At 39.6% G+C, this 14,372-nt stretch overlaps 1 protein-coding gene across 1 annotated transcript; it reads right to left on the reverse strand.

Moving 5' to 3' along the window:
* Window positions 1–2,613: 2,613 nt before the first annotated feature.
* LOC105447191 lies at window positions 2,614–9,810 on the reverse strand. The gene is made up of 2 exons (XM_030988117.1): window positions 9,078–9,810; window positions 2,614–7,691 (listed from the first exon to the last, which is right to left on the reverse strand). Exons 1-2 carry the CDS (start codon window positions 9,808–9,810, stop codon window positions 2,614–2,616), a joined length of 5,811 nt encoding a protein of 1,936 aa, XP_030843977.1.
* Between the last annotated feature and the right edge of the window lie 4,562 nt (window positions 9,811–14,372).

Below are 14,372 nucleotides of genomic sequence, written 5' to 3' on the forward strand. Positions count from 1 at the left end.
AAAAATATATATCATTGCAGATTGAAAACTGCTTGAAAATAAAGGCACTTTTGAGTTTGAATCCACTATACGTACATGTACTGTTTTCATATTATTTATTTGGCATTTTTAATATTTGAAATAATGAATACAACCAATAATATACAAAGAAATTATGTACCATAATAACAGAAACGGCGAAAAAGAAAAAAAGTTCTCGGCCGGGAGTGGTGAGTGGCTAAGCTCTGGTAAGCCTGAATAAATAGATCTCCTTTAAAAAGCAAACAATCAATGAAATACTTAAATATCATTGTGAGTGATTATTATACAACACCAACTCTTAAAAGAGCCCCCGCAAACAGAAAAGTATATTTACACAGTAATTTATAGGTGCCGTGTCGGAGATCAAACCCACGACCTTTGCATTTGAAGATAAATGCCTTAATCCAACCCACTACGACACCTGAAGGGCAATACACAGGAATATCTTCAGTGACATGTACAACCTTCGTATAATTCTACGTCTGCACTCATAACGTGTAATTGATTATAGAACAGAACTGTGTAGTATATACAGTCAACAACTAAACTATTCATACCCCCTTTTAAATTTGATGTTTTTGTGTTATTTGTAACTCAAGAATGAAAGGTGTACTGGTTGAATACGGCCTTTGTGAAATACTTTTAGATGTAAGCTACAATATGTCACATTCTCAAGAAACATATATCGGACAAATACATTTTCTGAAATGCTTAAAATATACGAAACTTGGTAAGAGTATGAATAACTTAGTAGTTAAATTATATGCATACGGTACATTCTTTTTTTCATACATCAAATGGCACTGAAATGTGTATATTTGATATATCCTTCTTTTGCACTTAAAGAAAACTTCACCAGTTATGGTCATGCGATTGCATTGTGAAAGAAACATTGTGAAATCGATCAGAAAAGGTTGATCATCTAGCATAGATGTACTGCAAGGTTCTGGAATCATCAAAATGATAAGAAATTTGGCCAAGTCTTCATAAAGTTAGAATCACTGTACACAGACAGATGTATATGGGACTACACACACGTGCGCGACACGTGCATTTGTATCTCTCAACAGGCGAGAGATACACTAATTTACCAAATATATCAATAAGTAGGCGGTTTCCCGTCAACATTTTTATCATCATGTATTATATTCAAAACATATTCTTTTACATGATTGGTAATAAGAGCTTCCATTTCATTTTTTTGAAATTAAGGCGTTTCCAATACTGGTCTTTACCTTTAACATACACGTACTTGATAATTACAGCCATGCAACGTTTCTATACACATCCTGTTTCTTACAGATATATACATGCAAAACTGGAATAAAACTTCACATAAATTGAAAATGTTGAGAGTTTAGTAAAAAAAAAAAAAATTAAAAAAAAAGAAATAGGCAGCTGATGAAAATGGATTTGCATGTTTCGGGAAGAAAATAATCTTCTTGATCAAAACTTCTAGGCCCTATTTCATAAAACCTGTAATCTATAACGAATGCTACATTACTGTGACAAATTATATCGCAGCCAATCAAATTCCACGAATTCAGTAGCTTAAAACATTTATTGTATTAAACTTGTGATTGATAACAAGTTTTATGAAACACGGCCCTGCCGCGGTTTAAATCAGCAAGTTTTGAGAATCTGGTTAATAAGACATGCATTTCACAACTTACAGGGGTACTGCATATAGGTCTGTATGTAGCAGTATCATCCCGTACATCACTGAGCTGTTGGTTCCTCAAACTCTTTACTACTTAATGTAGAGTTCAGTGGGTTACGTACTGTTCACAAGTTGACCACCACATGGTGCTGTGCAACTTCATCGGTTCAGTCTCTCCTACGTACCACTTTTTTTTTGTTCATTTTCCACCATCCTCCCAGACTGTCAAAGTCTCCCAACTCTCCTTTATTCTTGTACACGTACCAAAAAACTAGAAACCACAGGGATGGTTCATTTGAACTTAATTGCTGGATCAAACGTTTGGAACAACGGAAAACATACATGTACATGAATCATCTGATCTGTTAATCCTTTGAAATCTTGCCTCTCAAAACAAAAGTTGTTCAAAACAACAACTTTCAATTAATTGACTTTTTTTTTTATGTAGACCTAGATGAATCACCAGAGCCCAGAGCATTTTGCGCAATAGATACATGGAACTTTCCACATGTTTATATCCTTTATCACTACTATCGTAACCACCCTTATTAAGGGACCCCACTGGAAATAAGCTCTCGAGCTTTCGTGGGTTATTCTGTTCAAGCTGACTTATTTTTGATCTGTTATTATTGTTTATTGTTGTATGTTGGAAGCTTGTCGAATAAAAATCAATCAATCAATCAGTCATAAAACGATTATTATTCATGTCATTATCATTACCATCTCACTGTCTTGACGGAAAAGGAAGTATTCCCCTTTTCCTCCTGATGTTTGGTCGAGTAAATGCAACCACTTCGGACTGTTGAGCATTTAATCTGCGTAATTTTAATTCATCTGGCGGTTTTTGGAAGATTTCGAGCGTTTCCTCCTCCTGGTATTTGGATAAGGCTCAGTCAGAGCAGAAAATCGACCCCCATATGCCTTATTAACTGTTATGTTATGGAGCAGCTTTTGAGCAAGCTGGACTCGCGCGAAGGTAGTTGATCGGACCCACTTTGCTGCTGGTCTTGTTTATGAAGGCTTCGACGCCGAAGTCGCTGATCTGATCCGCCTTGCTGCTGGTGATGGTCAGGGCTCTGATTTTGTCCCGTTTCATTTCCATTAGAACCGGTACAACGTTGAGAAGTTCCTGCACCAGTGACTTCGCTAGTTGGTCTTCTTTCATTGTTATCATGCTCCTGTCTCTCTGGACTCACTTTTTGTTGACAGCTCTTACGCTGAGGTCGTTGATCTGACCTGCTTTGCCGTTGCTGATGGTCAAGGCTCTGATTTTGTCCCGTTTCATTTCCTTTAGAACCGTTACGACGTTGAGAAGTTCTAATAGTGACTTCACTAGTTAGTCTTCTTTCACTGTTATCGTGCTTCTGTCTCTCTGGACTCACTTTTTGTTGACGGCTCTTACGCTGAGGTCGTTGATCTGACCTGCTTTGCCGTTGCTGATGGTCAAGGCTCTGATTTTGTCCCGTTTCATTTCCATTAGAACCGGTACACCGTTGAGAAGTTCCTGCACCAGTGACTTCACTAGTTGGTCTTCTTTCACTGTTATCATGCACCTGTCTCTCTGGACTCACTTTTTGTTGGCGGCTCTTACGCTGAGGTCGTTGATCTGACCTGCTTTGCCGTTGCTGATGGTCAAGGCTCTGATTTTGTCCCGTTTCATTTCCTTTAGAACCGTTACGACGTTGAGAAGTTCCTGCACCAGTGACTTCACTAGTTAGTCTTCTTTCACTGTTATCGTGCTTCTGTCTCTCTGGACTCACTTTTTGTTGACGGCTCTTACGCTGAGGTCGTTGATCTGACCTGTTTTGCCGTTGCTGATGGTCAAGGCTCTGATTTTGTCCCGTTTCATTTCCATTAGAACCGGTACACCGTTGAGAAGTTCCTGCACCAGTGACTTCACTAGTTGGTCTTCTTTCACTGTTATCATGCTCCTGTCTCTCTGGACTCAATTTTTGTTGACGGCTCTTACGCTGAGGTCGTTGATCTGACCTGCTTTGCCGCTTCTGATGGTCAAGGCTCTGATTTTGTCCCGTTACATTTCCATTAGAACCCTTCCGACGTTGAGAAGTTCGTGCACCAGTTACTTCACCAGATGATCTCTTTTCACTCCTTACATGCTCCTGCTTCTCTGGACTCACTTTTTGTTGACGGCTCTTACGCTGAGGTCGTTGATCTGACCTGCTTTGCTGCTTCTGATGGTCAAGGCTCTGATTTTGTCCCGTTACATGTCCATTAGAACCCTTCCGACGTTGAGAAGTTCGTGCACCAGTGACTTCACCAGATGATCTCTTTTCACTCCTTACATGCTCCTGCTTCTCTGAACTCACTTTTTGTTGACGGCTTTGACGCTGAGGTCGTTGATCTGACCTGCTTTGCCGCTTCTGACGGTCAAGGCTCTGATTTTGTCCAGTTTCATTTCCTTTAGAACCCTTCCGAGTTTGAGAAGTTCCAGATCTAGTGGCTTCACCAAATTGTCTCCTTTCTCTCCGACCATGCTTAATGCTGTCAGTCCTTGAACTCGGGTGTTTTCGCTGCTGACCTGCTTTATTTTTACCCTTCTGCTGCCTGGAAAATCTCACATCGTTCCCCGTTCCTGTAACACTTACTTGTAAACTTTTCCCATCCTCTGTGTCAAGGCTAGCATCAAGACGCGAACTTTTCCTCCTCTGTCTTTGAGGACTACAGGTGCTACTGCTGCTGGCAGTTATGCCCTGGGCTGTTATTGATCGACTGTGGCTCCTTAGGTTGCGATGCACCTGGTGACCAACAACACCTATATCCTCTTCATGACTCGTTGATGCTACGTTTCTGTCAGGTTTCTTTAGTATGCTTCGAGGTTGAGCAGGGTCTCTGGATGATGGGGGGAAATGGCTACTTCCACCAAATGACTTCCCGCTAGAGGACTCACCGTGGATAGAGTCGCATGACCTTGTGACCTTTGCTGCTTTTCCATGATCCTCTGTCCCTGTGTCTAAGCGTACTCGCTTCTTGCACCCGTTATCTACTCCATCATTGCCAGAAGATCTGATCTTCTCCACCCCATCGCACGAAGCCTGGGTGGCTTGAAAAGATTGACTCTGAGAGATATCTCTTAGAGCATTAGGCACATGCTGTTCTCCTACGATCATAGGGGCGTTACCTTTGCTGTTAAGTTCCTGAGATGATCTGCTACCCGTGTCCACTACTGGAGGTAACAAGATGGCCCCTGCAGGCATCACAGCATCTGCCGGATGGCTTGATGTCTGCGAATGGCGTCTCTTTTCTGGAGGTTTCCTAATGTCCGATGGCACCAATGACGGGTTTGGAGGGTCACCTGGACAAGTAGATCTATCTTCTTCGGTAGGTTTTGCCCTGTCTTGTTTAGTATTGGGTGTCGATGAGGTGCCTGAACAGGCAGCTTGACCACCAATGGTCTCAGAGATGTTTGCAGAGTACGAACTTGTTGAAGGGAAGGACTCGCCTAGAATTGATGAATGACCATGTGACAAACTTCTTGAATCTGCAAGTAGTATATCCTCCAAATCCATCTCATTTGAGTTTGATGATGCAGGTTGTTGAAGGCAATCCTGCTCGGAATGGATCACGGAAACAAAAGAGGTTTCTGAAGGTTCCTTTGAACTTAAACTAGGTGGATTAGATGGAGTGCAAGGAACGTCCTGTACATAGTTGGTCCTCAGGGTGGGATTCTTCTCCTTTTGACGATCATTTTGTTTTGTAGTTGACGGTAATTTATCAGGTCTTGAGGGTCTCTGGATGTGTTGTTCATTTCTACTTGCAACCAATTTGTCAGGTGCTGCTGTAGATATGCTTGGGGCCACACACCGAGAGAAAGGCTCCAGTAGTTGCAGATGAAGAGAGGGACTTACCTGATTAACCTTGGAAGGTTCTGTCCCTTGGTTTCCTGACGGAACACTTGATGTCTGCGAGTGGCGTCTCTTCTTTAGAGGTTTGCTCATGTCCGATGCCACCAATGATGGGTCTGGAGGGTCACTTGGACAAGCAGATCTATCATCTCCAGTAGGTTTTAACCTGTCTGGTTTGGTACTGGGTGTTTCAGAGGTGCCTGAAGAGGCAGAATGACCACCGTTAAGAGTCCTTGAGGATTCAGAGATGTTACTGGAGTACAAACTTGTTGAAGGAAAGGAAACACTTGGAATTGATGAATGACCATGTGACAAACTTCTTGAATCTGCAGGTAGTCTATCCTCCAAACCCATCTCATTTGAGTTCAAAGATGCAGGTTGCTGGAGGCAATCCTGCACGGAACGGATCATGGATGTAGAAGGGCTTTCTGAAGGTTCCTTGGAACTTAAGCTGAGTGTATTAGATGAAGTGTCAGGAATGTCCTGTAGAGAGTCGGTCCTCTTGGTATCATTCTTCTCCTTTTGACGATCATTTTGTTTTGTAGTTGACGGTAATTTATCAGGTCTTGAGGGTCTCTGGATGTGTTGTTCATTTCTACTTGCAACCAATTTGTCAGGTGCTGCTGTAGATATGCTTGGGGCCACACACCGAGAAAAAGGCACAGCTAGAGATTCTAGCGAGAAAGAATACACAGGTTCTGATTCTCCCTCTTGTAGCAACAACAATCTTTCTTGTGGGTGCAACCTTGATGGAGACCATGCATTTCGTAGACATGGAAGAAATTTCTTTCCAGAGTTCTTATCGAGGTCCTCGGAAATTCCTCCGGATAAGTGAGCTTTGGAAGGAATGGACATTGCTAATTGCTCCTCTTGTAGCAACAAGAATCTTTCTTGGGGATCCAACTCTAAGGGACACCATGCATTTCGTTGGCAAGAAAGAAGTTTCTTTCCAGAGTCCTTATCAACGTCCTTTGAAACTCCTTTGGAAGGAATGGACATAGCTGCTTGTGCCTCTTTACCATGGGATACTGTTCCTTTCTCATGTTGATTAACTTGTTCTTTAGTGTCTTCATTCTCCATCTTGATACTTAATTGAGAATCTTTGGGGAAATACTGTCCTTGAGAGTCATCCTCTAGAGGCTTTTGCTGTAGCTGCTGAGTGGTCAGATCTTCAGTATCCTCATTCTCCATCTTGATACTCAACTGAGAATCTGTGGGGAAATACTGTCTATGAGAGTCATCCTCTATTTGCAAACGTGGCGGATTGACACCATTATTTGAAGAAGTTTCTAAACCTGCATCATCCCTTTGAGGTTGGTGGATTTCTTCATCAGGGCTTTGACAGCTTACGTGATAGTTAGGTTCTAGGTCAGCAGCTTCTCTATCATTATGTTCCTTATCCTCCAACAAGTGTGGTGGGAAATCTCTTGGAACGATCGTGTCAGAGGTAGGGAACTCTTCGCTTGCATCACTTAAAGAATCATCACTTTCTTCATGAAGAATAGGTGAGGAAGGCTGTGTATCAAAATTCTCAGTTGTTTCTTTAAGGACTACCTCACCCACTTCATCGCCTGTCATATTTTCAGTGTGCCCGTGATCATCTCCATCATTACTGTCAATCATAGTTTCATCCGAGTCTGTCTCATTCTCGGACACCGCTGAAGCTTTTGTGCTGACGAGACATCTTCTTATTTTATGAGTGTCTTCATCGCTGACAGTATCAATAGGCTCTTCGCCTGAACCTTCATTCAACGGGCGTGCAGGAATTTTAGGAGGCAACCTGTCCATTTTTTCAGATTGCTCTGGACCCCGTCCTTGCTGCAAGCAAACCTCATTCGTTGAAACTTGGTTGGATTCAGGATCCTGTAATGAACCAACATCACCCAAAGAGTAACATTTACCACTCTTTGCAACTTTCTGCTTCTTCTTCTGACCTCGCCTGTCCCTACATTTCTTTTTACGTTTCACCTTCAGCTTTCTTCTGGCATCAGACTGTTTATCAAAGTCTGGCTTCTTCTGTACATTGTCCCAGGATGTCAGGTCTCCTTCATTAGTCGATGAATTATCATCACTGCAGTGAGGTTTTCTACGGCTTTTTGTCATGGCCAAGTTGATTTCATCTTTGCAGCTACCATCCAACCCACAGCCTGAAGTAAAAAGGACAATGTTTCATGTTGTACTATCATATTTTATTATGTAGACTTCGATGTCAAACTTTTTGACTCAATAGTGAAACGGTTGGAATATTATTTAACACTTTTAGGATATGGTGCATTTTAAATCCAACGAGTAACATTTAACAAATATTAAAGGCAAAATATTTATAAGATTTATGGATAATAATGGCTATTTCATGTAGTGTTGTGAATAATCAGAGAAAATGGAGACCATAAAAAATAAAAATGGAAAGAAAGCAAGTACCCGGTAGTTAACATTTTTTCCAAGCTATCCTAAAGCAATTTGCAAGAATTCGGGAAAGGTTGCTCATTGCGCACATCTATATTTAAACTATGCAGTTGTCGCTCCAAAGTAATTATGGGATAACACAGGATTATAAGTACTCAAGTTACTATCAATTTCAGCATTATACCTAATATCTAATAAAAGATATGGGAAATTGATATTGAGTCACAACCCCCCCCCCCCTAAGACAATCACCCCGGACAATTACCCAAGGAAAACCATAAACTTTCAAATCTACGTTATTTTATGACAGAATATATTTGTTTCAAACAGGGGTTGTACAAAAAAACATATTTGCATTTAAATATATTTAGGGTGAATGTATAATTAAAAATTTTCTTACGGAAGAAAACAGCTTTTTGGAAGATTTTAGTACAAGAAAAATGGGAGGGGAGCTCGCATGATACGTCACAATTTTGCTAATTTGTGTTTCATTGATGACAACTTCAAAATATCATAACTTTTTTTTATTTGTTATTGGATATTTATCAAACTCTCAGTAACTTGTTTCTCCATATTTTCTTCTTTTATTAAAAACAACTTATTAACAGGGTAGACTTCCCCTTTAATGAACAGCCCCCTGGAAAATCACAACTGTTGTTATTTTCCAGGGGGCGTAAAATTTTCCTCGGGGGTTGTTGTCGTTGCATAGTTGTCGCTGATTGTGGATGAAATTGGGGTTGGGTGGCTGTCCCATGACGATATTTTGTTTATTTTTATTTTATTTTTTTTTCTTCTTTTTTTTTTGGGGGGGGGGGTATTTGGGGGCGGTGGTTATTTTGTGTGGGATCGATTGTCCTTGGGGTGTAATTGTCCTAGGGGATAATTTTCCAAGGGAGTAATAATCCTCGGTGGGTGGTTATCCTTGGGGAGTAATTGTCCCACTGGTAATTGACCAGGGGTGAAAGGGGGCAATCGTCCTAGAACCTAATCAAACAAGTATGTCCCCTGATTAGATTCAGAATCAGGATAAACTCTGTTTCTTGGATCAAGGAAATCTCCCAACAACTAATTGCAATGTTAATGAGCAGAAGATGGAGATCATTATATTGAAGGGAAAAAAATCATACCTGGATGACGAAGGTATGTGCCACTTGCAGATGGAGCATCATTGCCTTCACAGTCGCTGGATCTGACAATACCTGATGAAATGTGAACAGCTGATGGTGAATCCTGAGGCAACGGCGACTCCTGAGATTGAAAAAAAATATCTGGGTTGCTGAAGTCTGCTAGATGTAAGTCCCAAGGCCTACCCTCAAACTTGTATTCTACAGCGCTAGCGTCCACTTGACTATACGACTGAGATTCCTTCCAAAGGTCTCCCAGAGTCATTCCGTTGCCTTTGCCGTCACTAGCGTGACTAACGTCTCCACTCATATGTCTTGGTTCATTATGATGTCTTTGATTACGAGGTTGTCCTTCAGATTTATAATCACCATCCAGTTCTGAATTTTTCTCTCCAATGCCACTAAGTTGTTCCTCTGCTTGAAGGTCAGACTCATAATCCACTGCACTATCTTTCCCCACTGATGGCAGTGAGGTATCCTGCTTTATTGCAATATGCCTTTTCCCACATCCTGACCCTGTGACCCTCCCAGTGCTTGTGGATGGCAAATCTCTGTCGACATCATCGTCATTATGGCTTTCGTTGTCACTGCCCCAAATATCTGGTAAATCTGAATTAGAGTTCGAGGCATTATCTTGCAAATCCTTGGCAGAGTTTGAGGGACTATCTCGAGGGTCACAACTAGTGTCTGAGGATATGATGTCACTATCAGATTCAGTTGGGGATCCTTCATCCATGGTGTCTTCCACTTCTTAACTTTCATTCATTTCTTTTCATTCAGCTCTCTGTACTAGCTCATCATCATCTATAAAGCATAAATTGAGAGAATCGTCATGACAATTAGGACATTCTAAACGTTTCCCTCTTTTGCTCATCTGGCCATCTGCACTAAGCTTGATAATGTTATTGGTGTGTTCTATGTCCTTCACAGATAGTAAAATCTATCCTTCCTTTCTTTGGCACGAAAAAAACACCGTATGCTTAAACAAAAATACAATGGACGATGGACGACAACCAACGCGGCAAGCAGTGTAAACGTAGCTATAACACAGCACAAATTTGCGTCCCAAAATGGCCGCGATGTACACGGAAGTTTAGGGGAATCCCTACGGGGAATCCCCGCAACAACCCGTTACGATTTTATTTTTTTTAAAGATATTTGTTATTATATTCTCTCATATCAAATACATATTGTATAAATCATTTATCTTAAACAAAATAGTACATATTTTTCATATAGCAAAACTGGATTCACTGTACATTGATATTTTGGTAGGCCCTAATAAAAGGGGGAAAACAGTACATTTTCCTAAACTGTTTAGAATTTTTTTCATATATTATATGATCAAAGAATAGTATCTGTCAATTATGTACTTAATCGATATTGGAACGATACCACTTCTCAAAAATAAATGGATCTATTCCGTCCGCCTCTCTAATTTACGTGTATTTCAGAGACTGCATAGCCGGGGGCAGGGGCACAGTACCCCACCCCCACTTATTCAGGTACCCCATCATTAAGTGCCCCATTTTACATACAAGAAGTGCCCCTTTTAGTTCAGATATTAGTACCCCTTTTTATTTTTAGTAGGTGTCCGTTCTGCAATCTTATAATAGCCTCTTACCATCTCTGATAAATGCCCCTATTCAAATCTGGGAGCTAGGTGCCAGTGGCGCTCAAGGGGGGGGGGGGGGTGCAAATTTTAAAATTTTCGAGGACCCCCCCCCCCAAAAAAAAAAATGTGCTCACTACCCTCCCCCCCTCCCCCCCTACTGAACGACTTTTCGGCTGGCTCAGTCGTTGCGATTTTTTTTTGGACTCCAAAAAACAAACAAAAAGTGTCTGCTTACCATCATCACCGTCGTCATTATCAGTTATCATCATCACTATGCCATCATGATCACCATCTTCAACATCAGTTACCAATATCACTATCATCATCAGTTATGAACATCACTATCATCATCATCACAACCATCAATATCATCATCATCAGTTATCAACATCATCATCACAACCATCAGTTACCAGTATCAATATTATCATCGTCATCATCATCATAATGTTATCAATATCATCATCAGTTATCATTCAACGCACTATCATCATCACATCATAAGTGAATATCAACATTTCTATCATCATTGTTACTGTAGATGGTGGTCTAGAGGATATGTTACAAGAATTTGGATCGCATGATTCGCAATTCATGTCTTGCAGTTTATTATTTATCAGGGCAGCCATGCTAAAGCCGGGGTAATAATTGAGGAGCACCAGGAGTGTCCAGTCTGACAGACATGAGCAGCTATACAAGAACCCACTTTTTGTTATTAACATCAGTTATCAACATATCACTATCATCATCATTGATCAGCATCATCATCACCATCAACGTTGTCACCATAATGACCAATATACATGTAATCATTATCAATATTGATTGATTGATGATTGATTCTTATTCGACAAGCTTCCAACATACAACAATATACAATAATAACAGATCAGGGGGTGTTTCATGAAACAATTAGTCAGTGGTTTTCACCCACTAATATCATGTTCACCGACAATTCTGTAGTCACCGACTATTTTCCAGGCCAGTGATTGGTCACATTTAGTCAGCGCTGACTAAATTGTCGGTGAACATGATATTAGTGGGTGAAACCACCGACTAATTGTTTCATGAAACGCCCCTCAGAAATAAGTCAGCTTAAACAGGATAACCCACGAAAGCTCGAGACCTTATTTCCAGTGGGGTCAACTGGAAACATCAACATCATCAGCCGCTAACATCACTACACTGAACTACCAGTAACACTTCTTGAAATCGCTGTACACACGTGTATATAAAATATACTTGAGGAAAAAAAACGAATTTGATTACCGGTAATGAAAGCTCTTGATTTTTTATATACATCTGAAACAAGACAATTCATGAAATTTTCAGCTTCATTCACGATTATGAATGACATCTTGTTTTGGCAAATTAAATGTTATTGATCTAAAAAGCATTATGTACAGTACCATCATAAAATGACTTTGGCATGTTCACAAAATACCGAGGATCACACATAGATGCTATTTCAATACATACTAATGTAAAAGCAATCGATCATCATCATAATTATCAGACACTGATCACGGAAGAATACTATTTAAAAACAAAGACAGAATAAAACAGTATTTGAAAGCTGCACATACTTCATTTAAAAGATGAATTTGCATGTACATCATATTATAAATTGCCGTTAGAAATAGTGAAATCACCAATGTTAAACCTGGTCGGTGTTTAACTTTTTTCTTCTATAGTTGATTTACAGTAGGCTTGCGGGTGCACCATGTGAGAGAGAGGGAGGATTGAGGAGTCCTGAAAAGGACTCTCGGTAATCTTTCTTGAGGGTGTGTAGTCCTGAAAAGGACTGTTGGTGTGGTCTTGAAAAAGACTGTTGGTTATCTTTCTTAGCTTATAGTTCTAAAGAGAACTAAAGCGCTTGGAGAGGATGGGTGGCGGGAGTGGCTCGACGTTTCAAAACAGGTTGACTATCCGTCGTCAGGAGTGAATATATTCATATATTCACATTCATATTTATTTCATTTCCAACAGAAAGGTAAACAAAAATATTACATATTTTTTTCATACATAATTCAATTTTTTTGGAAACTACACAAATACACTATACAAATACACTTTGCACATAACAAAATTATTACAAGAAATTCTTAATTTCTGAGGAAATGGGGGGGGGGGGTCCACAAAAAAGCAGTGCACCCGCAAGCCTACTGTATATTTACATTACCATGCAAGCCGATACTTACAAGCTATAGTTGATTTGTTATGCAAATGCTATTTTTAATGTACCATAATAAGAGAAATATCTTTTTTTTAATTATATACACAGTATATTGACAAATTATGTTTCACTATGTTCAGTATGTTCACAAAAGTATCTATCGCTTGATTATAAATGATTCATATAATTGTATAAGTTCCAAATACTATATATCATATATAATATATTTCCATAATTGCTCCACTTTATAAATGAATATATAGAAATGAACATATATATTTATATATATAAAGTTTTATGACAGTTAAATTCCTATAAACACAATATCATTGCATATTGAAAACTGCATAAAAGTAAAGGCACTTATGAGTTTGAATCCACTATATGTACATGTATATGCACATGATTATTAAATTTTCACATTATTTATTTGGCATTTTCGATACTTGGAATAATGAATATCAACCAACAATATACAAAGGAATTATGTACCACAATAGCATACTTAAAAAAATACGAAACTTGGCAAGGGTAGGAATAATGTAGTTGTTAAATTATATGCATATACATTCTCTTTTCATTCTTCAAGTGGCACTAAAATTTGCTTGATTTATTCTTCTTTTGCACATTAAGAAAACTTCAAATTTCACATTTTTCATGATTACAACCATGCAACATTTCTATACACATCCTGCTTAATATATACATAAACATGCATAAACTTTGGTATAAAACTTCATATAAATTGAAAATTTGAACAGGTTTTTTTTTTTTAACAGTTTAGTAAAACAAAAAAAATGAAAATTTGAACAGTAATAGTAAAAATAGGCAGCTGATGAAAATGGATTGGCATGATGTTTCTGACTCAAATGATATCTTGTTGATGAAAACTTCTGGGCTCTATTTCATAAAACTTGTTATCAATAGCAAATGCTATATTACTGTGACAAATTAGATCTCAACCAATCACATACCACGATTACTGTAGCTTATAACAGTTACTACAACTTGCGATTGATAACAAGCTTTATGAAAACTGGTCCTGACAGTACATGCGCACTGAAGAAAGTCAGCTGATGAAATTGAGCTGTCATAATATTTCTGGAAGTATAAAGACATGTAATACCCGTGCATAAAGGAATAGCCTCAATTAAAAATGGACGACATGAATACAGGCAAATTAGCATAAGAATTCTCAGGGTGAAACCAGACAGTATCTGGAATTTGAAGGAATATCTTTACAATGACCTGCAAGTAGGATTCTACTGTTCTAGCCCAGTGGCGGATCCAGGGGGGGCCGGGCCCCCCCCCCCCCCCCTTGAGAAAAAAATCATGCAAAATCACGTGATTTTTACCCTTTTTTGGGGTTGGCCCCCCCCCCCCCTGGCGCTCAAGGGGGGGTGCAAATTTTAAAATTTTCGAGGACCAAAAAAAAAATTGTGCTCACTACCCCCCCCCCCCCCCCCCCCCCCCTCCCCCCCCCCCCCCCCCCACTGATTGACTTTTC

Source organism: Strongylocentrotus purpuratus, unplaced genomic scaffold (genome assembly GCF_000002235.5).
Source record: "Strongylocentrotus purpuratus isolate Spur 01 unplaced genomic scaffold, Spur_5.0 spur5_scaffold_17, whole genome shotgun sequence".
NCBI lineage: Eukaryota > Metazoa > Echinodermata > Echinoidea > Camarodonta > Strongylocentrotidae > Strongylocentrotus > Strongylocentrotus purpuratus.